This window comes from Netta rufina (genome assembly GCF_964035555.1).
Source record: "Netta rufina genome assembly, chromosome: Z".
Taxonomy (NCBI): domain Eukaryota; kingdom Metazoa; phylum Chordata; class Aves; order Anseriformes; family Anatidae; genus Netta; species Netta rufina.
Window position 1 is genome coordinate 22,523,504 of NC_140126.1, and position 25,939 is coordinate 22,549,442.

Consider the following 25,939-nt stretch of genomic DNA (forward strand, 5'->3'; position numbering starts at 1 on the left):
CAACCTTGGTAGCTTCCATGATGATTTTATTGATTTTCTCTTTATCCAAGCCTTGCATTCCAGCTTTGTTATCATTGAGGCCCATTCTAAGCAGAAATCCATCATTACTAGAGCTGTCATCAACTTTTTTCATGTTGTCCATAGTATTTCTTGAAAACAAGTACTACTCTAAAGACTTAATACCTGGAAAAAAATAATAATAATTTAAATCATATTTGTTTCTAAGCTCCAGCTGAAAACACAAAAATAATTTGCTGCATGTTATACTTATTCACAAAAAAGACATACACAAATATGGAGACATATTCATGTAAAGTGGCTGGCCTTCTATACCCACCAAATAAAGCCATCTGTAATTCTGACAGAGCTTTGAGACAATAAGGTTTTACTTTTTGAGTAACTTAAAGAAAAACTCTTTTAAAAGCTGTCTTACAGAAATAATTGAGCACCACTAGATTCAGGTAAAGGCCAGCATCTTATACATGCACGTGACAGTTATGCCTGTATATTATCCTGTTGGAAGAAACTGTACTGTCTTAAACACAAAATGCTGCCTGCTAGACTATTATATGACAAAACAAAACAAAAAAAAAAAAAAAGGAAACAATGATTTAGATTGTAGAAATCCATTGTTCATTTAGTCCTCGTTCCTGCTTGAGACAAACCATGTAAACTTTCCCAGTATTTTCTAACTCAAATTCAAAACTTCTGTTTGAATTACAGCTCATCTTGTAGAAACAGATAGCTTTAATTAAAGGCTTTGAATAAAACCTTATTGTTTAATTCAGGGTAAAATTCCTACAATCATTTTTTTCCATTAATTTGTAGAGCCATGGCATCCAATTAATGGAACTTACAAGCTTTTCCTACTCACGTGCTGCCATAGTTTTTCCACATACAGGTGCCTCTGATAGGTGAGACATCTTCCTTTATGCTTTATGAAAGTAAATAGTTGAACCTTCTATAGGCTCTAATTACATGGTACATTGTTTAGATAATAAATGTGTCTTAAAATGAACAAACCAAAATTAACCTCTGTAGCATGACCTTGTGGTCTTATTTTTGCTGGATTGAACCAAGCAGGCGTCTGATATTGTCCTGAATTATTTAACACACATTTATTACTGGAAAAGCATAGAGAAGGACCTTCTTCCTACTCGAAGTTGCTGACTCATAAACAACTTAAGCTTTATTTTCATGCAGGAAGCACATTTGCTCCTGAACTTCCTCTTCAAGCGGCTCCATATGACAGGAGCCCTTCCTGTTGGGAGGAACCACACCCTTTCAGGCACTTAGAGAAACACTATTAAATGCAACCACAAACTACACAAATCTAATAGTGCTACAATTTGTCTAGAGGGTATTTTAAAATGCTGCTTTTATTACTCCAGGACTTAAGTGGAACTCATTATCGACCAAAGTGAAGAATGTCATTATGTATTTTCACATTTAGAGCTGATTTTTTGTGATGAAAGAACCACATGGCTGACTTTTTAAAATCAATGGTGCAATGTTTGTATTTTCCTGAAGATCACCTCCTGAAACACTGTAGCCAAACTGGAGTCAGCTATTAAAGCCCTTAAAAATATTCTGATAAAAGTATTGCAATTTTAAACATATTCCATTAATTTAGATTATTTTGATGCCTTCCAAAGACTTAAGACCAGTTAAGTAAGGTTGTGTTTATCTACAGCTTGTTGCATTTCAAGGATTAGTAAGTACCTGGAGATGCAGAGACCGGAACTCTTCTCTTGACCCTTCAGCAGCACTTTAGCTTCTATAGTGGCAACTGGGAATGGGAGTTGCTTCATAGCTCTTGTGTGTATCTATCAAATAGAAGACAATGATGACGAAACATTCATTAATCTTCCACTTACAGGAGGACAATCTCTTACAGTTAACATAAACATTTACGAGAACAGGGCTGCTAGACTACAACCAAAGGAAAAAACACTGCAACACACACATCACTTCCAAGTTTCATCTCAAGCTCATGCACATCCCCATCTCAATTAGCTCCACAATAATTCCATTGTTACTTGCAATCTCTGGTAAGTAATGGGCATAATTCTCAATAAAGGCTTTTTTCAAGGTAAATGCCCCTCCACTACTCCCCCTGGTTCTTTTATCACTCTTTTCCTTCAAGAAGCTGGCATGAACACAAAGGTATTGCTTCCATTTCCTATTCCAGTCTTTGCAACTTTTTTTTTTTTTTTAGCTGTTTCATACTCTTGAAGAAGGGTCTTTATCCCTTGCACGTACAAATCTTTCCCATCCTTCATTCAGACCACTCTTAAAGGCTCAGTGTTATAGAAAAGGCTTTGAACACCAATGCATGTGTTTAAGTCAAAAGCCTTCTTTCTCACACTGCTATATACTGAGTGAAGAAAAATTACCATGATGATCCAGTGATGGAAAAAAAAAAAAAAGTTTTAAAAAAGTCTCATAAATGCTGTTCTCCTGAAGTATTTTATTTTTTCAGCCTCATGTGTGGAACAAAATACATTGCTAGTACCAGACAATAAACACCAAATAATACCTTAGCTGGAATTAAGAGGAACATATTTATTTAAGGACATGATATTAGTCATTGAAGCTCCATTGAAGCTTAAATGTGTACAGAAGGGAAAAGATGAATAACAACTGATGCAATTATCAGTTGCTTAACATGAATAGAGCCAGGAGATTATCTTCCTTTCAGAGTAACAGGCCTAAAATAATACATTTAAATATTTAGCATACTTAAATGAATCATGGAAACATCAATAAAACAACAAATACAACACTGACAGATAAAATGGTCAGCGGATCATTTACCAAAACAAAAATACATATATACATTTAAAGGAAATGCAGGAGAAGCACCACGTGAAACACTGTAAAAAACGTGAACAAATTGTCAGTGTAGAAACTGGTAAAGATACGGGTTTTACTAGCAAATTGCCCCAGAGAAAGCAGCTAGCTTGTGATGACATAGTATTAAAAAGTTTTGGCTAAATCAACTTGGAAAAGCAGGTAAAAGTTTAGAGTCTAACAAAATACTGGCTCAGAAATGTCTAGGTAAAGAGTGACATATTTGTGATACATTTTTGGCATGCTGTCACCCCAAGAATGAGCCGTTTCCTTTAAACAGGGCACATTAAATCTCTTGCAGTGTCACAGCAAGTAAATAGGGTGTGAAATCAGAAGTCTGAGGGCACTCTACAGCTAAATACTATCCTATTATTCCTGTGATTTGGAGATAGGGACAAGAAGCAGTAGAATCATTTTTACGCAGCAGATGCAATTTTCCATTTGCCACTGCAGGGGCTTCTAAAGAGTAAGAGGAAGACTTAGGCACTGAATGCCAGCAGTTAATGGCAAAACAAAAAGGTGGAGAAAAATCATAGAATATCTGAGACTATATTTCTGTGACTATTCAGTTCAGTGGAGACAGTGTTATTATACAAACCATTAACACTGGCAAAACATGTTAACAGTTTCCTTTCACTGATAATGTAACAACTTGTTGAGCAGTAATATTCAGAATAGAAAAGGACACTTCCATGAAAAACCTTGAAAAAGAAATTGCCACACTGAATGATGATCTGATGCATGTAAATTATGTACCACTTCTCATAAAGAAAAATAAAATAAAATCCGATATCTTTGCTATCACAGATGCTCATGCCAATAAAAGAAATAAAGCGTCATATGCAAAGTTACTAAGATACACAACTGCTTACCTCCCCTGCAGCTCAGAGGAATCAAAACATCTACAACAAATGTAAGGGATCATCTTTTGTATCTAATTTGCCCACGGTTAGTCTTCACAGTGGGAAAATATACAATGTGCAAAAATATACATATACTGACATTGCAAATAGCAACACACTTATGAAAGACTCTTTCCTATACGATTTTTAAAAATTATTTTCCTTTTTTGGGGGATAGCTAAAATAAGGACCTATTTTTATTTTTTTTTATTTGTAAATAGTTTCTTCAATTTCTGTAAAATTCAAGAAGTCTCCAGTAACATTTCATGAAAATCTGACATCTCATTTGGTATGGTACAAGCCCAAAAGAAACTTCCTATTTTCTCTTAATTAAAGCATTTTAGAAATTCCTTTATTTAAGCTCTTTTATTTTTATTTTAGCAAGAACAAAACAAAATTATAACAGCTACATTTGCATACAAGTGTTGAGACTCGGTGAAGAGCTAACTTCAGGAATTCTGTCACTGGATGCAGGCAGTATCAGAAGAAATTAAATACTACCTTTAATTTCAGTGACAAGGTCAAGATGTTAACAGGATTTGTTTAAGACCTTTCAATTCTGCATCTCTATCAATGACCTGGACGTGGGGATTGAAGGCACCCTCAGTAAGTTCGCAGACAAGACCATGGTAGGCACAAATGGTGATCTGCCGGAGGGCAGGAAGGCCCTGCAGAGGGACCTGGGCAGGCTGGGTCAATGGGCAGAGGCCAATGGGATGAGGTTCAACTTGGCTAAGTGCCGGGTCCTGCACTTTGGCCACAAGAACCCCATGCAGGGCTACAGGCTTGGGGCAGAGTGGCTGGAAAGCTGTGCAGAGGAAAAGGATCTGGGGATGTTGGTTGATGAACAAGAGCCAGCAGCGTGCCCAAGAAGGCCAACGGCATCCTGGCTTGTGTCAGGAATAGTGCAGCCAGCAGGAGCAGGGAGGTGATCGTCCCCCTGTACTCTGCTCTGGTGAGGCCGCACCTCGAGTGCTGGGTTCAGCTTTGGGTCCCTCACTAAAAGAAGGGCATCGAGGCCCTGCAGCATGTCCAGAGAAGGGCTATAACAGTTGAACTTGATGATCTTAGAGGTCTTTTACAATCTAAATGATTCTATGAAAAACCACTGGAAGCATAATAAACAGTTAAGTAAGATGAACAAATTCACCCAGTTTTTACAATACAGGGTCACTTCCCAGACTTTTGGCTAAGGTCAAGTGTACTGTGGCTTGCACTGTGCTCAAAAATATAAATGCTTCTGAAATTTGTACTATTCCAAAAACTTCAAAGAGAAGGAAAAAGTGAAAAAAAACTCTTTCTTTGAAGTATCACTATATACAGTGAGATCCCTGGCCTTCACTTTTTCTTATGAAAACTTTACAAATGACCCACTATCAAGCACTAGAAACATTCAGAGCACTCAGTGCAAGTGTGGAATGAAAAAATTTCTTCCATATCATGCTTCAAACAATTATTAAAATAATAACATCCACAAAGAACATGGTTGTGAAGAATATGAAACTCCTGAAATGCTTCCTAAGTGTTCAGAAGATCCTCAGAAGTGAAACATGAGTGAAATATTTAGCTTCAACTTCAACACATCTTCAGTGCAAGCGGTAATTCAGCAGCTGAAGACTCGAGAAGAAGCAATGACAGTTCTTTCAAGAGATAAACTTGTCATAAAACTGTTCTGCATCAGTATCTCACCACAATGCACCAATCAATTTGGTTTTTGAACCAAAAATCTCATAAGCCAAGCTAAATTACGTGAATGAAAATATGCAGGCTCAATTAGCGTCCCTCTCTAGTGAGAATGCTACAAAAGTCACTGACAACAGCCCTTTGCAGTCACTTTACATTTAATTGAGATGGAATTAAAGTTTACTGTCATAAGCAATTTCCTTTACTAAAAAACATGAACTAATGATATACATACCCTTAATCACCAGCACCTACTGGTTCTAGAGCTTTGATAGGAAAACTTAAATAATTTATTTGCCAAAACTTTCATTTACATAAATGTAAAATATAAAATATACTCAAAAATGTCATGTAGAAAGTTATATATACACCAAATCAAAATATAAGAGATCAAGCTTTCTCTCCCTCATCCCCTCCCCCTCTTTTTTTTTTTTTTTTTTTTTTTTAATACTTGTGACAACTATTTTGACAAAAGAGGTGGAAAACAAACTCTTCTTCAAGTGAATGAAGATACTCTTGGACAGAAACAAGGATCACTTGTACCAAAGACAATACTTCACAAGTAAGCATGAAATATGTTCTCTATCTACTTCATTGTTTTGGGCCAAGCATTGAAAAATACTTAAAGAGAACAAAATTGAAAAAACAAATTCAGAACAAAGAAGCCTAGCAGACTGATTCAAGAGTAGCTCTCAAACCCAACCCTTCAAATGTCTCCCTTGGACTGGAAATTATTATTGCGAGAAACCACATCATGGGCCACCTCAGAACAAAGCTGCTGGGTGCTAATGAAACACTGCTAAAAGTAATAAACAGACTACAACAGACCTTCTCATTATGACATGACCACAACTCACTCAAATCAACATTTCAAATGGGCACAACATTCCTCCCCCCCGCCCCAATTTCTAGTTAAGATAGAGCATGTGGCCACACAGCAACAATTTTTATTCCACTCCCTGTACAGAAGCATCTTCATCTAGGCTGTGCATGTAACTGCCTGAAGTACCATCATTAAAGAACTGAACCCCAGCTATGCCAGCTGGGCATAGGAACTGACACAACGGAGCCAGGTCATGTGAACAATGGCTTTCCCACAAATGCTTTGCTTTATTTATTGATTTTCTAAGACAAGAACAACCATATATTCAAACTAGCAAAGCTCAAACCCACTACTATATTTTTAGCATCTCCAGTACTTAAAAGGTTATACTACAAACTCCAGTAGTGCATTTGATTTCATTCTGCTTGACTGAGCCACTACTTGGGTGATTTAAGAATTTTATCCTGACCAGGAATGTTACATTGTATCATTTGCAGCAGAAAAGTCTTTATTGCACCTGTCTTTACTGAGTATTCATTCAGCAAGGAAACATTGCAGCCAGTGGCAAATTTAACAAACTCTGTAACTCTTAATTCCTTGTAAAAACACATTTCCCAACCAATACTTTAAGTATGAGTTGCTCTTACAGTCTTTGCTTCTCAGCAGGAGAAACCACCAACAGACACATGCAAGCAAGCACATCAGTCTGTCCTTCTGAACTACTGGATCAATTCTTTTCAGCCACAAGTGGGTTGGTAGTTACTAGAGCCCTAGATACTCAGCAGTCCCCAGAAGAGGACTCATGTCAGTTCTAATCCTGTAGGGATTAAAAAACAGAGCTGCCAGGCAGAACTGTGCAACAGTGTTATTAGCAGGTAAACATACACAATGTTAACCACCCAGGTTCTCTACTAGCAACATTCAAAACTGCTACTGTGTCACTGCTTTGTCTCAATGGATCATAAAATGTTATTAGTTCTCTGGAATAGATAATCTCCTAAGAAACATCTAAGTACTATTTATAATTGTAATCAGCTGAGGTATGTGATTAATTAATCACGCTGAGCATAACACTTAGGGCCAAGATTCACAGAACTTAAAATTCAGAGTGCCCACCCAAGCTGACACAGCCCAATGGGACTATTCTTCAAGTATCGGCTGACACAACAAATTTCATGAAAACTTTGATTCTATCCAAGTACCTAGGAACTGGCTTTCAAAAAAGAGCCCTAGAATTATGTCTTTTCTGAAATAATTGGCTTGCAAATTACAGACAATCCAAGCCTTTAAAAAATTAATTCACACTGCACAATAAACAGAAAGAGACTGCTTCTGACAACACCCAAAATGAAGATGTCAAAATACATATTTTATGCTGTTCATTAAACTATTTGAATAGTTCTTCACAACCAGCTAAGCTAAACAAGTGGACTATCTATCCCCTATTAATTTTCTGCAGGCAAGATGTGGTATGGTTCTGCTGCAAATCCTGCTTTCAGCTCCTCTATCGCTATGTTCTGAAAACCTCAAGGTTTTAAGTCTTCAGAGTTTATTCCAAGGGAAAAAGACTGCTGTGAATATGTTCTCTTGTCTCTATTCAACAGTTCACAGAATCTTCTAAACTGAAAAAGACTAATCGCAAGTTTTTAACCAATGTTTCCTTGTATTTCTGGATTATTGGAAACAAATGCTTTATTTTTTTTAAGACAGAAAGAAAATAATAAAGGAACTGAACTATTATGAACATTCATCCATAAGAAATATATCAGAAGTGGTGAAGTTACCTGTAATTGTGTTATTACAGAGATGTGCTCACTGTTTATATATTCACAATTAGCAGTAATCTTTCGTTTAAATGTTTTACTTAAAAGCAAAAATCCTAACACAGAGATTACAATTATTTTACAAAAAAAGTCTGAATCATTTATATCTGAGAGCCTGAACTGCTAGGCAATATGCTCTTCTACAAACAAACAAAATTCCTTCAAAAATCTTTTAAGAAAAATAGTCCTATATTTAAGAACAAATTTTAACTACCAGCATGAACATGCTAAAACATACACTAATGATGAAAGTGTTTTAATAACATACAGTGAACACACCACAGCTGAAGGTACAATAAATAATACTGGAAATAAAAGACATATAAAAAGCAAGAAAAAATCAGATAGTTATAAAGTGACTAATTTAATGATGTTTACAAGTAACATCTTTAGAAGTAAAACTCCAAAAATGCATTTTTGTATTACACTTAGTACATCAGCAATACAGAACAATAGCATCTGTTCCAGTATTCTAAGAAAGGTGATGATTGCTTCCAATTATAACAGTGATTTGTAAACTGTTCACAATCTAATACATTGGGAATAAAGGCTGGATACAAGAAAGGGCTTGTGATGGAAGAATGAATACAGCAATGAAGCACAAAATAAAGGCTCAGTGGAAAAGGCACGGGAGGAGGTACAGCAGAGCGTGTAGTCAACATCAGTGCATCAGTTTGATCACCTTCATTTACTGTGGCTTTGGTTTGCATCACAGATGGGCCTCAAAGCATGCAAATCAGATTCTTCTCAAACTTAACTGGAAGACTCTAATTCCAGAGCATACCTGATGCATTCCAATTGCTAATGGAGACTCCCAACATGGGACCAGACTAGAGCTAGTCTGAAGAAAAACTTCTAAAAATATAAACAGGATGAACTGAAGATCTGTAGCACCAAATCTTTCCTTTGCACGTCTACTCCCACTGCACCACAGTACTTGCCCATGCAGATGTGACCCAATCTCACTAAAAGCAATAGGCAACTAGTCGTATATGAAAAGGACGGTCAGAACTTTAGCAAGAAGATGTAATCTATCTCAGGTTAGTCACAATCTCAATACACCTGAATACACCTGTTTAAAAAACATCAGCTGGTGACATTATGGGGAAAAAAAAAAAAAAAAAAAGTGATGACAAGTTAGGAATATGTGGCAGATATAAAAATGAACAAGCAGAGAACAAGAAGAGCATCTTGCAACTATGGTGACAATCCCAGACAGAAAATGCGAGGGTGTGTGGCTACCTGAGTACACATCACTGCCATTGCCAAAAGGCTTGTTCAGACATGTCTCTTCACTCCCTACTCTCAATGAGAACAGATAAAGAAATAAATTCAGAATGTAATGAGGAAAAAAGAACTACCTTTAAAAGTGATGCCACTTAACTTTATCAATATACTGCTGAGAAGAACTATAAATTGTTCTTATACATGCTTGTATATATACATATATATATATATATACACACATATAAAACTCAGACATCCTGCTTGCTTAACGCTTGGAGTACATTGCAGCAGATGCTAAGGACAAATACCTTCATTTCTTTCCAAACAGCTACTGAAGCAAAGAACATAATTTCTCGACAACTTTCTATGTTAGAAAGTTGTCAAAAATAGTATCCACAATGAACTGGTAAGAAATATTTCTGTGCATTCCAATGATTACACAAGTATTAAAATGTCTACGACTGTCCTCTATTTCTAATTGTTGAGGGTAATTATGTTGCTTTACCACTCAGTGCCACAGATGTACATTCATTGTGAATATCTTTATGCCAACGACTGAGACAGTGAAAGTTATTTAAATTTTAGCTGCCCCATATACAGATAATGCATTTAGACAGGTATCTTGATGGCAAGAGCTCTTTCAATAGATAATCCTCAAGGGAAACTTTCAAGAAGCGTAACACGGAAAAATTACGCCATGATTTGTCACAGGGAGTTAGAGAAAATTTGACAGCGTCATTACGTTGATGCTGCAGGTTTGAATGAAATTATTTAAGCTTTAAAAGAAAATAATAAGTAATAAGCAAAAAGATGAGCCAGCACAAATATGAAGCTCCTGCCATGTCCCTGCATCGGTTCATAGGCTGTTAAGCGATGAACTCGCTTTCTTTCCAGAAATATTACTACCTCCGTAAATACCGGCGAAGTCGTACGCCTCGGGTGGAGCTCTGGCGAAGAAATAACACCGAACTGGCCAAAAAATACATAAAAATAAAGAGGTATTATTGCATCCCCGTGCCTACAGAACCAGCGGCCAGACACACGAGACGCGGCGGCTCCCTCACGGCTCGGGCGGGCTTCGGGCCGCCGCCTGTCGCGCGGCTGCCACCCGCAGCGGGCGGGCAGCCCCCACACGCCGCCAACGGTCGGGACAGGGCCGGGGCGCGGCGCGGCGGAGCCCCGTTACCGGCGGCAGAGCCCCGTTACCGGCGGCGGGCCGGGCCGGGCCGGGCCGGGCCGCCCCCCCGTCACCCCAGCGGGCAGCGCCTCCCGCCCCTTCCTGCGGCCCCGCCGCCGCCATCTTTGTCCCGGGAAAGGGCTGGCGGCTCGCCCGCCGGCGGCACCCACCGCTTCTCGCGGGCGGGGAGCGAGCCTCGGCACCTCTCCCGGTCCTCACGCAGGGCCGCCCAGGCGCTTCCCCTGACTAACAAGGGAGCCCTGCGGCACCCGGCCCCGAAGGGCGAGAAGCGGCGAGGCCAAGATGGCGCCAGGCGGGGGGGGGAAGGGGGAGGACTACAACTCCCGGCAGGCATCGCGCGGGGCGGGGCGGGGCGGGGCGGGCGAGGAGCGGCGGCGCGCACCCGCCTCGCCTAAGATGGCGGCGGCGGCGCGCGGGGTGGAGTGAGCGGCGGGCGGGCGCGCGCTCGCCCCGCCCCCCTTCGCCACCTCCGTGTTGTGGCTCCTGCCGCCGGCCGGGGCCGCGCCGAGCCGAGGTGGGGCGGGGAGGGGAGGGGAGGGGAGGGGAGGGGGGGAAGGAGGCAGAGAGAAGGAGGAGGAGAAAAGAGGAGGAGGAGGAGAGCCCGGAGAGCCCGGAGCCGCCGCCACTCGTCCGTTGGGGCTGGAGGACGCCGAGGCTGCGGCGGGCGGGGGCCGCTGGGCTGCCGGGTCCCCATGTCGGACAACCAGAGCTGGAACTCCTCCGGCTCCGAGGAGGACCCCGAGACCGAGCTCGGGCTGCCCGTGGAGCTCTGCGGGGTGCTCAGCAAGGTGAGGAAGGCGCCGCCCGCCGCCGGGAGCAGCAGCAGCAGCAGCAGGAGGAGGAGGAGGAGGAGGAGGAGGAAGGCGGCGAGCACCGGGACGCGGCTCCCCGCGCGGGGCCTGGCGGCGGCTCCGGAGCCCCCGCGGGAGGCGCTGGCGCGGCCTCGGCCTCGGCCCCGGCCGGGCGGGAGGGAGGGGAGAGGAGGGGAGGGGAGGGGAGGGGAGGGCGGCCGGGCCCCCGCTGCCCCCCGGCGCCGAGCTCGGCCCCCCCCGGCTGCCCCCGCTGCCCGCAGGGTGCCCGTGCCGCGCGGGGAAGCGCCCCTGCGGCCGGGGATATCGGGGCGGCGGGGAGCAGAGGAAGGAAAATGGCACTAGGGCTCGCTTCCCTTTTTAAGTACGAGCGCTGCTGTTTTCTTTTTTTTTTTTTTTTTTTATTCTCCTTTTATCGCTGGAAATGAGATGACTTGCAAGTATGCGTCGGGTGGTACCGGGAAATCTTATCGGGGGGGGGGGGGGGGGGGGGGCGATTTTAAAGTTGTGTGCAGAATTAATAAGCGTGACATCAAATTTTTTCTTCTTCATTTTATTTATTTATTTATTTATTTATTTTCAGAAAGTACCCTCACGGTAACAATTAAACACCTTCAGAATTAAACCGCTACGTTGCGAATTTCTTTCCCCGTCCTGCGCGGTGGGGGCAGGCATCAGCCCGTGCCGAAGGCGCAGGTCATGGGATACTGAGATCACAGCCCGGCCCCGGGTGCTGAGACAAGGGGCATCGCGGGGCCACTGCCCTGCTTCTTGCAGGAGGCTTCCAGCCTGGAAATGTGCCTAAGCCCGGAGATGGGGGGAGTGGGGAGGAGAGAGGAAAGGCCGTGGCTCTCATCCGTGAGATCCCCTCATCTCTAGTGCATGGGGAGGGAGAAGGTGAGGCAGACTTGAGGTGTTAGCTCAGATAAAACACGATGATTTGGTTTAGTAGTGTAGGTTTTTTTTTTTTTTTTTCCTTTACGAAGTTTTCCTTCTGTTAGGTGATTCTCACCGTTGGAAACTGTACTGTTTGTGAGATGTGGTTAATTTTAATGTTGACAAATTATTTGCTTTGCTGAGTCTGGTTGCTGTTCCTTACTGGAGTAACAGGTGACGCCACGGCCTCTTTGTAAATTCATAATGTGCATATGTGCAAGCTTTATATGGTTCTAGATGATTGTGGAGAGTAGCTGATGGTGCCTTTACTGTGAGAACACAGGATGCAATCTCGTCATACAGTCATGTGTGTCATGCATTCGAGAACAGTGAAACCTGTTGCAGTGAATATTGAGGGATAATTTCACCTTTTGTTGATGCCTCAGTAATACCTGAGGTGAACTAATTAAAACGAAATGGTACCGTTTCAAACTTACTACTAAGCATATATTTGTTTTTAAAAACTTACTGTCTATAATTACGTTGTAAATCGATGAAAGTACGCAGCAGCTCTCTGTATGCTCAGGAGTGTTTCAATTGTTCTGCCCTTGGTAAAGAGAGAAGGCTTTAAAGGACAGGGAATAATTTGGTAAGAGAAGCTTATAATAAGTATGTTTTACCAGTCTCTTTAAATGTTTAAGAACTCTAGTTTTTTTTCCATTGTATTTCCTGCTCACAATTTTAAGGTGGATCCAGAGAACTTTGACATGGAAATGTTTTGATGCACAAGAACCCACATGCTTTATCCAGTGGCCTTTTGTTGCCAAGACCTTTTTTTCTATCAAGTATACTTCGAGGCGTCTTTTAATTCGTGTGACATTTCGATTGCAACAGCAAATGTTGATTGCAGCAGCAAATGCAACACTGACTGCTATATTTACCTCACTTAACTGTGTCAAAGAAGGAAAGGTCCTTTCCTCCCTGTCCCTTGCTCTTTTGCCCAAGATAACTTTGGACTCTGTATTTTATGTCTGGTAGGAGCAAGGAATATAACAGAGCAGAAGAGAGGAAGTCAGCGAGTGCTAATACCTCCAGTGATGGCTGGTGCTGCCAGTTCATGTACTAAGCTCAGCTGAGGCATTCTTTGAGAGATTCTGAACTCAGCAATACGATATATTAGGAGATTGTAAAAGGCTTTATCTTTGGCGAGCAAATGTAGTGTCCTACCTATGCTTGAAAATGGTTAGCGATTTCTCAGGTGATAGTTTGTTTTTCCTTCTTAGTACTTAGCACTCGTTATTGTTATTTATTATAGTTAACATGCAGTTATGGGACGTGCATTAATTAACATATGTAGTATAATGTAGAAACTAGCCCATTAATCCACATGCTCCCCCTCCCTGTTAATATGTTACAAAATGGTGTGTAATGGTTAGAATTAAATGTTAAAAAAATGTTTTAAACTTGCTTTTCAAGGCTCTTATCAAAGAACAGTTGTCATGAACATGTTGAAATGCTTTCATGATAAAATTGTTCTCAATGCTTTTTTTTTCCTGTTCATATTATTATCTAATTTGTTATTTTTTGCCCTGTGATTGAAGACCAGAGTTACAGAACAGTTGTGATACTCTCAGTGCTGTATGCTTCTACAGGGTGCAGTTTAGTTCTGTTGGGAAGCCGTAGCAAATATAACGTGCTAATAATCAGGACTCCATTAGTCGCTTGTAAGTAGATCTTTGTATGATGAATCCAGGACTTATTCCTGGAGTATAAATTCCACTGCATATATGAATGTCTAGTCCCTAGAAAAATCTTAGGATGATTGGAAGTCTGCTGACAAGCAATTATCTTCCTAATGTTTAAGTGGTTATGGAATTAAAACCTAGAGCAATATCTGCAGGCAGTATTGAATTGATAAAGAACTGATTACCCTAGACACTATAATAGTTATATGCTATACTGGTGGGATAACGGTACATGTGTGTTTACATGAAAACAATGAGAAACTTCATTAGAATCAGTTTGGTAGAAATTACCTTGTATATAGAAGAATTCTTTCCGTGTTCTACTGAAGTTTCTTTTTGTTTAATTCAAATTTTAAGTCAGATGGCTAAATTGAGCTTAGTGGTTAATGTTTGGTTTTCCCCCTCCCCCCTTCCACAATGTGTTATCGGTGTGTTTGATACCTGTATTTAAGTGGCCTTGGCAACAGTGTTGCAACCAAGACATCTGTTATCTTACTGTTCTTTTGAAACAACTGCTTTTTAGCACCTTACTTCTGTGGTTTGCAAAAGAGATTTTTAAGAGCCCTGAGCAGACAAGGAATGATCTCAATTGGGAAGAACTTTTTTTTTTTTTTAAAAAAAAAAAAAAAACTTTTTACGAACTCTTTCCTGGTGCTTAAAAGCCTAAAATATCAACAAAATTATTTTATTGTTATTCTTCTACTAGCAGATCTTTATTTATTTATTTTACAGTGGACCAACTATATTCATGGGTGGCAAGATCGATGGGTAGTTCTGAAAAGCAACACACTCAGTTATTACAAGTCTGAAGATGAAACAGAATATGGCTGCAGAGGCTCTATCTGTCTGAGCAAGGCTGTGATTACAGTAAGTACTATTCCAATATTTCTATCTTTTCATGTTTTAGGGGTGTTACTGTGGTTGTAGGCTAATGTTTAGCAAAAGCAAGTATGAGTACAGCAAATAATTCTATTAGGTCAATTAATATTAAGTTAGTGATATCAGTGCAACACAAGCAGGGTGGAGAGTTCCTAATAAGAAAACAGGCTGTTTTTATTGGAGATTGCAGTACGCGGCTTTTCATCTATTACACTCAAGGTTTCTATGCACAGGGGTACAATTTCTCTGTGGAAGAGGCACTGTTTTCCAAGGAGTCAGTCTATAACACAGAAACAACTTACCAAAGGAGGTCGTATACGTCACAAAGGCCTTGCACTTTGCTTTGGAAAGAGAGTACTATTTCTTTGACTTCTGACTTTCTGAGTATGAATAACGTTTCCTGAAGAAAATGTTCTACTACTTCTTCCTCTGAACAAAGAAGTGTGATATTTGTTGCTGTTTCTTCCTAATGCTTAGAGATACAGTATTTTGCGGATAACAGAGAACCTACGTACAGATGAAATCTGAAAATGAAGTGGCCATAGAAAATAAAGAAAAAAAATCCGCTCTTTGCAGCTTTCAGAATTATATATATTAATTTTGATTAATCCTTCCTAAAAATCATGCTGTAGCTTTTCAGTTACTCTTATAAGGTCCAGGTATGTAACAGAAAACATGCACACTCAGCTCTCTCAACCCTTCTTCATATGAGATGTTTCCCTCTGATCTTTGTGGCCCTCCTCTGGACTTCTTTCTTCTTTGTAGCACATAAGTGTACAAGAGCAATAGTATTTAATCTTATTCCTCCAAACGTGTTTTCAAGATGAATTGAGGATGACAATGGAGATGTTTTCTTAATCTTCAGTTTACAAATAGTTATGTAATTTCAGAAAAGATTGGCTTGAAAAAACACGGATGGATTGATTATATGAACAGTGCATTTTTGGAAAGCAGATTTTTATATTTAGATATATGACAGGTGCTGTAGTCACCTAAAAAGTAAAATACCTTTTTTTTAAAGGTCTTTCTTAAACTGGTTAGACTTCTAAATTTGCTCAAGATTTGACTTATTCAGGAATGTTCAATGCATAACAGCAGCCTTTACACATACCTGTTTGAATATACTTGTGGAAGTCTAGTAGTACTGGCCTCTGATCAGGAGCTCCATCAAAGTCTTGTGTTCACTTGTGAGAGGCATGATGTATCTGTCAGGCAGAAATAGGAAGGTGGTAGCAAAGAGGTGGGCCAACAGAGGTCTAGAAAAATGTTTTAAAGTATAGCTCAGCAGCTTGAATTCCAGTTCTGGTGTTGGAGTGAAAGATTATAGCAATGCTGACATTGCTGCTGGAATGTTTCTGTATATTGCACTTCGTGAAGGGAAGTTCAGGAACATCTCATATTCTGACTAGGAAGTGTGTAACACTGGAACTCTTACAGATAGATGGCTTTTTTTCCTGTCTTCTGTCTGACATTTCTTGGAGTTGAATCACTGTGGTTTTTTTTCCAGTTCTTACGTCTCTTGAGTAAATAGAAGAAAACACGATGTTGGGGAAAGAACAAAATGTGGGTACAGTTCTGAAAGTTTAATGTGATATTTTAGTTCAGTTTTCATTAAGGATCATGGATTTTGAGGGATGTTTGACACTTAAGTTTCATTGTAGTTTGAACTGGCATCTCCGAAACTTGGTAAACGTCTGATTACTTGTAGCTGCAGTTAGTGATTACTGTTTAAGTACTAAAGGTTCAGAAATACTAATAGATCAGTTCTGGCCTTTGAGGACATAGAAATTTACTTCTGAAATCGTCATGAAACACTTGTTTTTCTGAAGCTCTTCGTCTGGGCCATAGTTTTGGAATGAATGCTTCTGGTTTAATAAGTGTTTGGTAACAAAGATAGTAGGTGTTTGTTTTTTTTTTTCTAATCAGCTTTTAATAGTAGAAAAGGAATTATGCTCAAAGATAAATGTTTAGAATATTCTTCCTGTGGTATGTAGTTAATCTTGACTTCTATGTCCTTGTGATATCTTAACACTGTAAGTTTGTTAGAATGCATTTAATGCCTGAATATTTTTTTTTCTACAGTCTCTAACTGCTGTAAACTTAGTTTTCCTCGATCTTCCTGATCCAGAGTCAGGTACAATAACTATCTCCCTCCTAACCTGGTGTATTACAAGAAGCTTTTCTTTAGTGTAAAGCCAGACAGGGTGGTATTGTATGGTGTTGATGTCTATAATATTTCCTTGTAGGAAAGGAGGCTTGGATTCTTACAAAGCTTTCTTTTAGGTGTTCATATTAGGTGTGCACATATTTGGTTTCGACTGGGGACATAATGATTTTTGATGAGTACTTATTGCTGCTAGTAGCATATAATGTACGCATTTTTGTTGATGTATAAGCATAAACAGAAAGCTGCTGTCACTGAGTAGTCTCACTGTATTTTCAGCAATTAAGATTACCATAATGATTAGTCATAGTATTAATTATGAGACATTAAATTTGTATTCAGAAAGCCACAGTCCCTTCTTGTCTTCTTTTTTCATTCCTATCACATTGGGCAGAGATTGATAGATAATTCTACAGAGATATTTTATAAGATGATGCTTGTTTCTTTCCTCTTTATTTAATGAAAGGAACACTTGTTAAATCAGCTCACTGAAATAGCTTCTTCAGATATTTTAAGTGTAGAATTATTATGTCACCCTTCCAGAACAGGTATGTTTCTGTGGCAGTAGTCTCCAATTCAATGGAAACATGGGATTTAGTTGGGCTACTGGCAATATTAACAGCTGAAACTTAGAGTTGACTCCTCAGAAATAGGGGACCGAAGGACGAGTATTCAAAGTACACTCACTGGATCACATTAAGCAAAGAACTGTCAAGAATTAGCCATGTGCATCAGGTTATAAGAGAGGAAAGTGAAAGTCAATAGCTGATGCTGATTTGTTTTCAGTGAGATAATGAAAAACATTGAAGGTATTCAGCTGGTTTATAACAGAATGGAGGCTTGAGCTCAAGACTTCTGCTATGTGGTCAAGGCTTGAGAAATCCTGAGTAGTATAAAAAGTTGATATACACGCAGACTTAAATTTTGTTCTATTACTGTATCCTAGGCATCCTAAAGGGATGAACAATTGGCTGATGGATCAGGATCAAGGAGTTACAGTAAATGCAGTTACATCAGGCTAGCTGTCAGTCACTATGGGGTTCCACAGGGCTCTATTTTAGGGCCAGTTTTCTTCAGTGTTTTCATAAATGACATGGATGCAGGACTTGAAGATGTTCTGAGTAAGTTTGCAGATGACATTAAATTAGGAGGAGCTGTTGACTCCTTCAGGGATCGAGAGGCCTTGCATGTGGATCTTGACAGGTTAGAGGTCTAGGCAGTCAACAACCACATGAAATTTTAAAAGAGCATGTGCCAGATTCGGTACCTGGGATGGGGCAACCCTGGGTATGTACCCAGACTGGGGGACAAGAGGCTGGAGAGCAGCCCAAAAGAAGGATCTGGAGTTTCTGGTCAACAGCAAGCTGAACAGGAGCCAGCAGTGTGCCCTGGCAGCCAGGAGGGGCAACCCTACCCTGGGGTGCATCAGGCCCAGCACTGCCAGCTGGTGGGGGAAGGGATTGTCCTGCTCTGCTCTGCGCTGTGTGTGTCCAAAGGAGGGCTACAGGAATGGTGAAGGGTCTAGAGGGCAAGAAGTATGAGGAGAGGCTGAGGTCCCTTGGTTTGCTCAGCCCCGAGCAGAGCAGGCTGAGGGGAGGCCTCATGGTGGCCTGCAGCTCCCTCAGGAGGGGAGCGGAGGGGCAGGCGCTGAGCTCTGCTCTCTGGGGACAGCGACAGGGCCCGAGGGAACGGCATGGAGCTGGGACAGGGGAGGGTCAGGCTGGGGGTTAGGGAAAGGCTCTGCACCCAGAGGGTGCTCGGGCACGGGGACAGGCTCCCCAGGGCAGTCAGTGGTCATGGCACTGAGACTACTGGAGTTCAAGAAGTGTTTGGACAACGTTCTCAGACATGTGGTTTTATTTTTTGGTGGTCTTGTCCAGAGCCAGCAACTAGAATTGATCCTTGTGTGCCCCTTCCAATATGGGATATTCTGTGATTCTTAAAATACTGCTGCAGTTGATTGTCAGGTGGTATTTATTAAAGATATTCTTCATTACCATAAAACCTTACAGTTCTTTCATGCCTAAAGTCAAGCTTTCAATGGAGACTTCTGTGCAGATGGTTTGGAGTGGGTGTTGATGGCATGCCTGTAGAGGTGGATCTGTGGGCTTCAGCTTTGGAGTTGGAAAGGGCCAGGGTCTGCCACTGAAAACACACAAACACTTTGTAAGGTTGGAAATCCAACTTCCAGTAAAATTGGCCTTACACATTGTAATATTTTTTCCTTAATTACCGTGTTTATCCTGATGGTGCCATCACGGCTTTTGAATAAAGGTATTTATACCAACTCATCCAATGATGACATGATGTATCAAGAAGTTTCATAGTATGTGTGGAACAGCTTAAGCTGGAAGAGACCTCTGGAAGTCATCTGCTCTACCTGCCTAGCTCCAGACAGCTTAACTGAAAGGCCAGCACTAATTTAATCCTGGTGGAACATATATTTTATATATTTTCAAACCTGTTTGCAAATTCTTAATGTATATCTCACGAGTTCTACAGTTTTCCCCAAAGGACTTGGATGGTCCTTCGGGAGAAATACATATATATCTGTATGGTGAATCTTGAAAAACACTTAAAATATCATGTTTGACAGCTTTTAAGAATGCGTAGTATTGTGTGCACTATTTTTTTCCTCTCTAGAGGTAACTATCCACACAGGAAGAGTTCAAAAACTTACTTTCCATGGTGAGTTTGAGCTCGTCTTCAGACGGGACTCATACCTGCCATTTTCTAATCCAGTGGTTAGTCTTAAATTTATTTTACTTCCCGCATTACTGATGCAGAAAAACATTTTGATTTCTAATTTGGTAGCTTAATCAAGATGTAATAACTGTGATGTAATGTTTGTTTTTTTGGTTATAATGAGATAATAGACACTTATGTCAAAATCTTAATAGAAATATGCTATTGGCTGTTTGACTTTAAGAACACTTTGTTCTGTTGCAAAGAGACATTTAAGTACTTCTGTAGCAAATGCCTCAACTAGGATTAACAAATGAATGCAGTGTGAGTAGTGAAGGTGTTTTCAGTGAACTAGTTTGTTTCCAGAAACAGTGATTAGGAGAAACTGTTGCTTAGTGAAGGCAAGTAATTGTTTTACATTAATATACAAATTGCAAGTCATTCCTCTTCTGAATGGATTTGTAGAAGAGTACATTTTTTTGACTTCTGTTGCTTGTGTATATCTGCAGCTAGGGGAAGACAAGAAGATAGAAACTGAAGTCTACCTGAAAGACAGCCTATTTGGTTGGCACAAATTTTGTTGGCAATTCAACCTGTGAATAGTCTTAGTTCTTTTTTCCTGAATAACAATAAATTGCTATTGTAAAGAACTTAGTAAATATTTGTGTTATAAAGTAGAGGCGAAATAAACTTGTTTTAGCTACAGTTTACCAAAAGAACATGAGCACTATACATCAGAGCTAAACTGACAGCTTACAATTCTAAGCTTCTCTCCTGACCCATATTCTGAAGAAAGTGAGATTTTTCTTTCCAATAATCAGCCTCTAATAATAAATAAAATCCCTGCCTTTTAGAAAGGTATTGGAAGTTGAATAGTTAGTTACCCTTTGATTAGCATTATATTTGGTTTAAGAATAGTAGCATAATGTTGGCCACTACTAATAATTGGACACTTGTGAGCGGAAGCACTGATAGTTTTAAAAATAGATTGACAGATTTACAGAGTACGCTTCAAACATTTATCTTTATCAGATACCGAAGCTTTCTGTGGGAGCTTTTAAACAGATTTTAAACTACAAATACTTAGTATTTAAAATAGATTTTTTTACTTGAAGGAAATGTCAATGCAAAGCAAATTGTATTGCTTAAAGTATTTTTACATGACAAATGATATATTGCAAAGTACTGTCAAAAGGTTACCATGACATTACATTAACAGTACATTGGTATTTCTTTAAATTGTATAAAACATGAAATGTAATTGTGTGTTGGAAGCTGTTGGAATGGTAACATGTAGAAGTGGATCCACTTGGAGGAATAAAGCAGGTAAACTTTAGATTAGATTTTTCTAGCTACTGCTCTGAACTTTGATCCAACAGAGCTGCATATGATAAAAGAAGAATGTAATTATGGCTTTTATCTGCTGATAGGTTTTAGTCAGCTGCTGGTGAAGTTGAATGTGAAATGATAGATTTCAGTTGGTGAAAGCTTTTGTAAAAAAAAGCTAATATATAAATTGGTGCCCTAGGCAGAAATACCATAGCAGTAAATTTGTAATAATTGCTAATTGCATAAAAATACATTAATTTGTTTCCAGCTGTTGGAAAACAGTCTGTTTTAGTATGAAGTGATGCACATTTAATTAATTTGTTTTCTGTAACTTGATAAAGTGCTTCCTCAGCCCTAATCTTTTCTAAAAAGATGACCCAAGTAAACTAAGGCATAGAATATAAGCTGTAACTAGATAGGGGTTTATTTAAGACACCAGACAATTAGTACTTTTAGACTTTGGTTTGTACTGTAAATAATCAAATTGTTACTTCTGGTTTGGTGGAAGATCTCAAGTTGCTGATAGAGAAGTGTTGATGGAGATTCCATGCAGCATGTCCAGAAAGCCCTACAGAGCCGCATGCAGTCAGGAATACATACTCATATCTGAAAAGCCTGAGGCGATTGTATTTTGGAGAGGAAAGTGCCAAAGAGCAGTAGAAGAGTGATGGAGAGAAAAGTTGATGCATAGGAGATGATGATACTGGGTGTTGGTGCAGCAGGCAGATGTTTTCTTGGAACATGGGATTCTCCCAGGCAGTTATTTTTAGCATTTGCATTCTCTGTATGAACCTGTATATGAATCTGACACTCTTTGAATCTGAACCAGCAATGGATAGGTTGATGTTCAAAGTGAAAATGTCAGAATGTTCCTGTATGTTTATGAAAGTGCAACTGATTCTTGGCAATAAAAAAGCCAAGAATACTTGGGCGTTGTGGGTAAAAAAAAAAAAAAAAATAGAAGGCTTCTTCTGTAGTATGTATTGAGGGAATTAAGTCAGAAGTGGAAAAATAAGCATCCAATTCAGTTTAAATGAAGCTGTTTATATTATGATGAAGAATTCCATAATGAACGGGGGGGGAGGTCTCTAATGTGTAGTAAATAGCCAAATATTTTAGGATTGCCCAACGTTGCTGAGTAATTCTTCTTTAGTACTTAAATGTAATCATGTTACCACACACTTGAAACTGGGGCTGTAATCCAACAGTACTTCTGTCAACTTTTTATTGTCAATTAGAATATTGTTTCTCCCCTTGAGTTTTTCTTTATTAAGAGAATTAAATTTTAAGTGTTCATGATTTGACATCTAATTCAGGATCATAATTCTTGCCCATGGGTTATATCTGAGCATTTGGTATTATTGCTACAGTTTTATTATTCAGAATTTTTTCCTTATTGTTTCTAATCCATACTCTTGCTCAATATGAATCTTTGTCTTAATGAGATTGATTTATAGTTAATTTAGTTAGTGGATACAGTTGGTTCATGTGTCGCCTCCCCTCCAGGGGCTTAGGGTTGCTCAACTGTCCTGCTATGCAACCTGTTCTTGATTATCTGTCTTGTGACAGCCATTAATAGCATTTTTAACATCTCTGCTGAGGATTTGTGCAATCCTCATTTTCTGATACACATTCCAGGAATGCCAAGTAAAAGGGTCAGAATACTCACTTAGTCTACCAATGTGCTGCTGCACAGTGTTTTGCTGCCTCTTAAAGTTGCTAACTCGTTACCTTTTGGCCTCTGTTCATACAACAAAATAATTCTTCACGGATGACTTAGTGTTGGTTCTGCTTCTTCAAGTTCATCTTTCTGCCTCCTCTTTTTAGACAAACTTCAGTAACTGCTTTCACTGTTACTTACAAATTCTAATCAATGTGGTTTAGATCACATCTGTCAGGCTTCAGCCACTCCTTAGTCTGTTTGGAATGTTTTTCCACTCAGTTAAGTCCATCATTCCCCAGTTACAAGGAGTGGTTGAACAGAATTTGCCACCCCAAGTCTCAAAGCACTTAGGAACCCAGATTGTTTTGTGACTTGTCTAATGTATACTTAAGGCTTTATTTTGAGTTGCAGGAGAAAAATTGATTAAAAATGAAATGCATGTACATATGTGGATATGTACTTTAATTCCTTGATACACGTACACAATTGCATTAAAGATAACTGAGATGGAAGAGTTTAGGCTGACAAATCAGGTCAGTTTTAAACTTCAGAACAAAAATTCTTAGGCTGACATTCATTAGCAATGTGCTCTATGCTTGTAATTCTTACACATTGTTAATTATCACTATACATTAGTTATTACATACTAACCATTATCATTATGTATTCAGAGTAGTCAGTTTTTAATAATTATATCCTAGATTACCTGTAAGTATGCAGTAACATGAAGCCAATGACATGTAACTAGTCTGACATCTCTGCTCTTAAAGGTGTTTGAGGTATTTTCCAACCTAAATGATTGTATGATTCTTAATGGTCCTCGTGGCCGAGACCAAGATGACCCCATGGGAGAGTTCCTTGATAACGAGGAGAGGGACTGGGGTGGGATGTGACAGGGTGGTCAGGCACTGAATTGAAGTAGGCATCTTCAGCCACCTCCTAGTTTGGGATCTCTTAATAAAATCATTTGCTTTCTGGATGATTCCTGTTCCAGGGGTTGCAGCGTGTTACCTTCCCATGCTGCAGAAGGTGACTCCGTGTTGCTCATCAGTTCTGGTGTTCACCCCACGCCCCCGTGTAGCTGCTGATACTTAGAGCAAAAGCAGTCTTCCCAGTTCTGGAGGATGCACTTTCTCACTGACAGTAATTGACCATTAATGAGTTGTGTATGGTTCATGCAGCCACTGCTTTTAGTCTGTGCTCCTGTTTTCAAAGCCTTTGTTATCTTGTGTTTAAACTGTACAGTCCTAATAAGAGACACCTGGTACCAAGCCCTAGCTCACAGAATGAGTTTGCATGAGTTGTTGATAAGCCTAGCAGATCAGGACTGGGGCCTTGCATAACACCTGTGGCCTATTGCAAATAATGGTAATAGTGCGTTTATAGAAAAGTATATATGGTTGTATTGAATTGTATTTCATTTCTTATGCTTGGATTCAAAATAAGCTAATCTTAAAGTCTGCATAGTGTGCTGCTTTCATGGGTATGGCAGGCCTCTGCATAAGCTGCAACCCCCCCCAGCCTTCGTAGGGTAGGAACACTCCATTCCCATCACCAGGAATCTGAGTCCAAGATACTGTACACGGCATCTCTGGCACAACAGTACTGCTGCAAGCAGGGCTTTTCTGTTAAGGTAGAGCATTCTGTGTGGGTGTTGCCTCATGGTTTTCTTGTGAAATCCGTACAGGACTTTTGCTGCTGCCAGTGTATGCACTGCTTTAGGCTCATACATTGCACACTGTAATATATAATATGAGGTAACAAAAAGATAATTGATACAAAAGCAGGGATTTAAGGGTGCAGCAGTGTGTGACTCCTTTTCCTGTATTTGATTGTCCCATTGGAAAAAAAGCAGTATGCATAGTTTCTGTATTATTTGATTGTTAATATAAAGTGGCCTTGTTTCCTGCTTGAGTAATAATTCCTTAGCTTCTTGCTGTATATGAGATTCCTAATGAGTTTAACTCGGTGATTTCAAATTATTTCTAAGTTGAGATTTTTTTTCAGGTAATAGATGTTTTTCCATGGCTGATACACGATGTCTGTGGATATTGCAAACATTTTATTCCTAATAGGTACAGTAGAAGCATCACTCGCTGCATCCCATCTGCAGGGGACTAGGTTCTCTGGTCTAATTCCTATTACAAGTCATTGTTTTTTTCCGTAGGCAGTTGGGAATAGCGCACATCAGTCATGGTTGCATATAAACCAACACAGCAGGACTTGATGCTACATAATAATTGCATGTTCTTAACAGGAAAATAACTGGATAAAGTACTAACCAATTGGGTGCTGCAAGACTATAGGATAGCTGTTCCATACAAGCTACTAAAAATTACTTTTAAGACGATTATCTATTTTATCTGAACACTTATGCTGGGTGTGCAGAAAACCAGATTAACCAGGTTCTTTCTTGAGAACTCTAGGCTTGAAATTCAAAATGCAGTTTAACTACTAAGGTAGCACGTATATGATATACTTGTTCCAGACTTGAAAAGGTGATTTTCAGATGAGAGGGCTTCTTTGCAATGGATTAAACCAAGCTGACATTCCAGTTTTTATAGCGTGCTAACAAGCAAATCCTAAATCACATTTAGTATTCTTCTACTTTCATGGGTGCAGCAGGACTCTGCTTTGGAAAGGCAAAATAATTATTTTAAAAAGTGTTTATTACATATTTGAAAGGCAGTTATCCTAACCTAAGATCTTAAATGCAGTATTTGGGAAGTAGCAAAGAATGTAAAAACATTTAATAGGCTGCTATATTTTTAAACCTGTTTCCTTGCTAAGTTTTTTTTTCTGTGTGCAAATGTGCCACTATGAGAAAGCTCTGTCTGCCAAAACAGTAAAGAATGTCGTAGGCTGCAAAACACGGGACAGCTAATAGTTTGTTCATTACTACATTTAAAAGATAAAATGTCTCACTTCTGTCTTCTGATATTGTGTAAAAATACCACTAATTTAACTAAAAAGTGGGTTCTTTTTGTTTAAGAAAAACAGTAAGTAAAGATAAGACATTCTAGTTTTTTTGTTTTTTTTTTTTTTTTTCTGTGAAGCTTTGCCTGGATTTTGGAATTCAGAAAATGAAACTAGCATTTTGTATTGTATTGCGAATTTTGCCTGTCCCTAATTCAGTGGCTTTCGGGGATCTACATGGATTTCGGTTTAGGAAAATAGTTTCGCAATGAAGTGAATTGGTACTTGCCACAGCTCTTGGGTCTTAAGTACAGTTTGAATAAAATGTATGATGAACAGTGACTTCTAACACTTTCTCTAAGTT

The 25,939-nt window shown here is 39.6% G+C and overlaps 2 protein-coding genes across 5 annotated transcripts in view; one reads left to right on the plus strand and one right to left on the minus strand.

Moving 5' to 3' along the window:
• Nucleotides 1-10,795, minus strand: part of POLK (DNA polymerase kappa) — a 35,382-nt gene extending 24,587 nt beyond the window's left edge. For 2 of the 3 annotated variants that reach the window (XM_084305711.1, XM_084305712.1), the window contains exons 1-3: nt 10,218-10,545; nt 1,723-1,826; nt 5-183 (exon numbers count right to left, since the gene is read on the minus strand). In XM_084305711.1, coding sequence (XP_084161837.1) covers nt 5-142 — 138 coding nt within the window. In that variant the 5' untranslated portion in view covers nt 143-183; nt 1,723-1,826; nt 10,218-10,545. Of the gene's footprint in view, nt 1-4; nt 184-1,722; nt 1,827-10,217; nt 10,546-10,658 lie in introns of those variants that run through there. The other variant, XM_084305710.1, reaches the window with a different exon arrangement.
• Nucleotides 10,796-11,073: 278 nt separating this feature from the next.
• The window catches only part of CERT1 (ceramide transporter 1), an 80,526-nt gene continuing 65,660 nt past the window's right edge, over nt 11,074-25,939 (plus strand). For both annotated transcript variants that reach the window (XM_084304716.1, XM_084304717.1), the window contains exons 1-2: nt 11,074-11,297; nt 14,672-14,806. In XM_084304716.1, the coding sequence (XP_084160842.1) occupies nt 11,202-11,297; nt 14,672-14,806 (231 nt within the window). In that variant the 5' untranslated portion in view covers nt 11,074-11,201. The remainder of the gene's footprint in view (nt 11,298-14,671; nt 14,807-25,939) is intronic.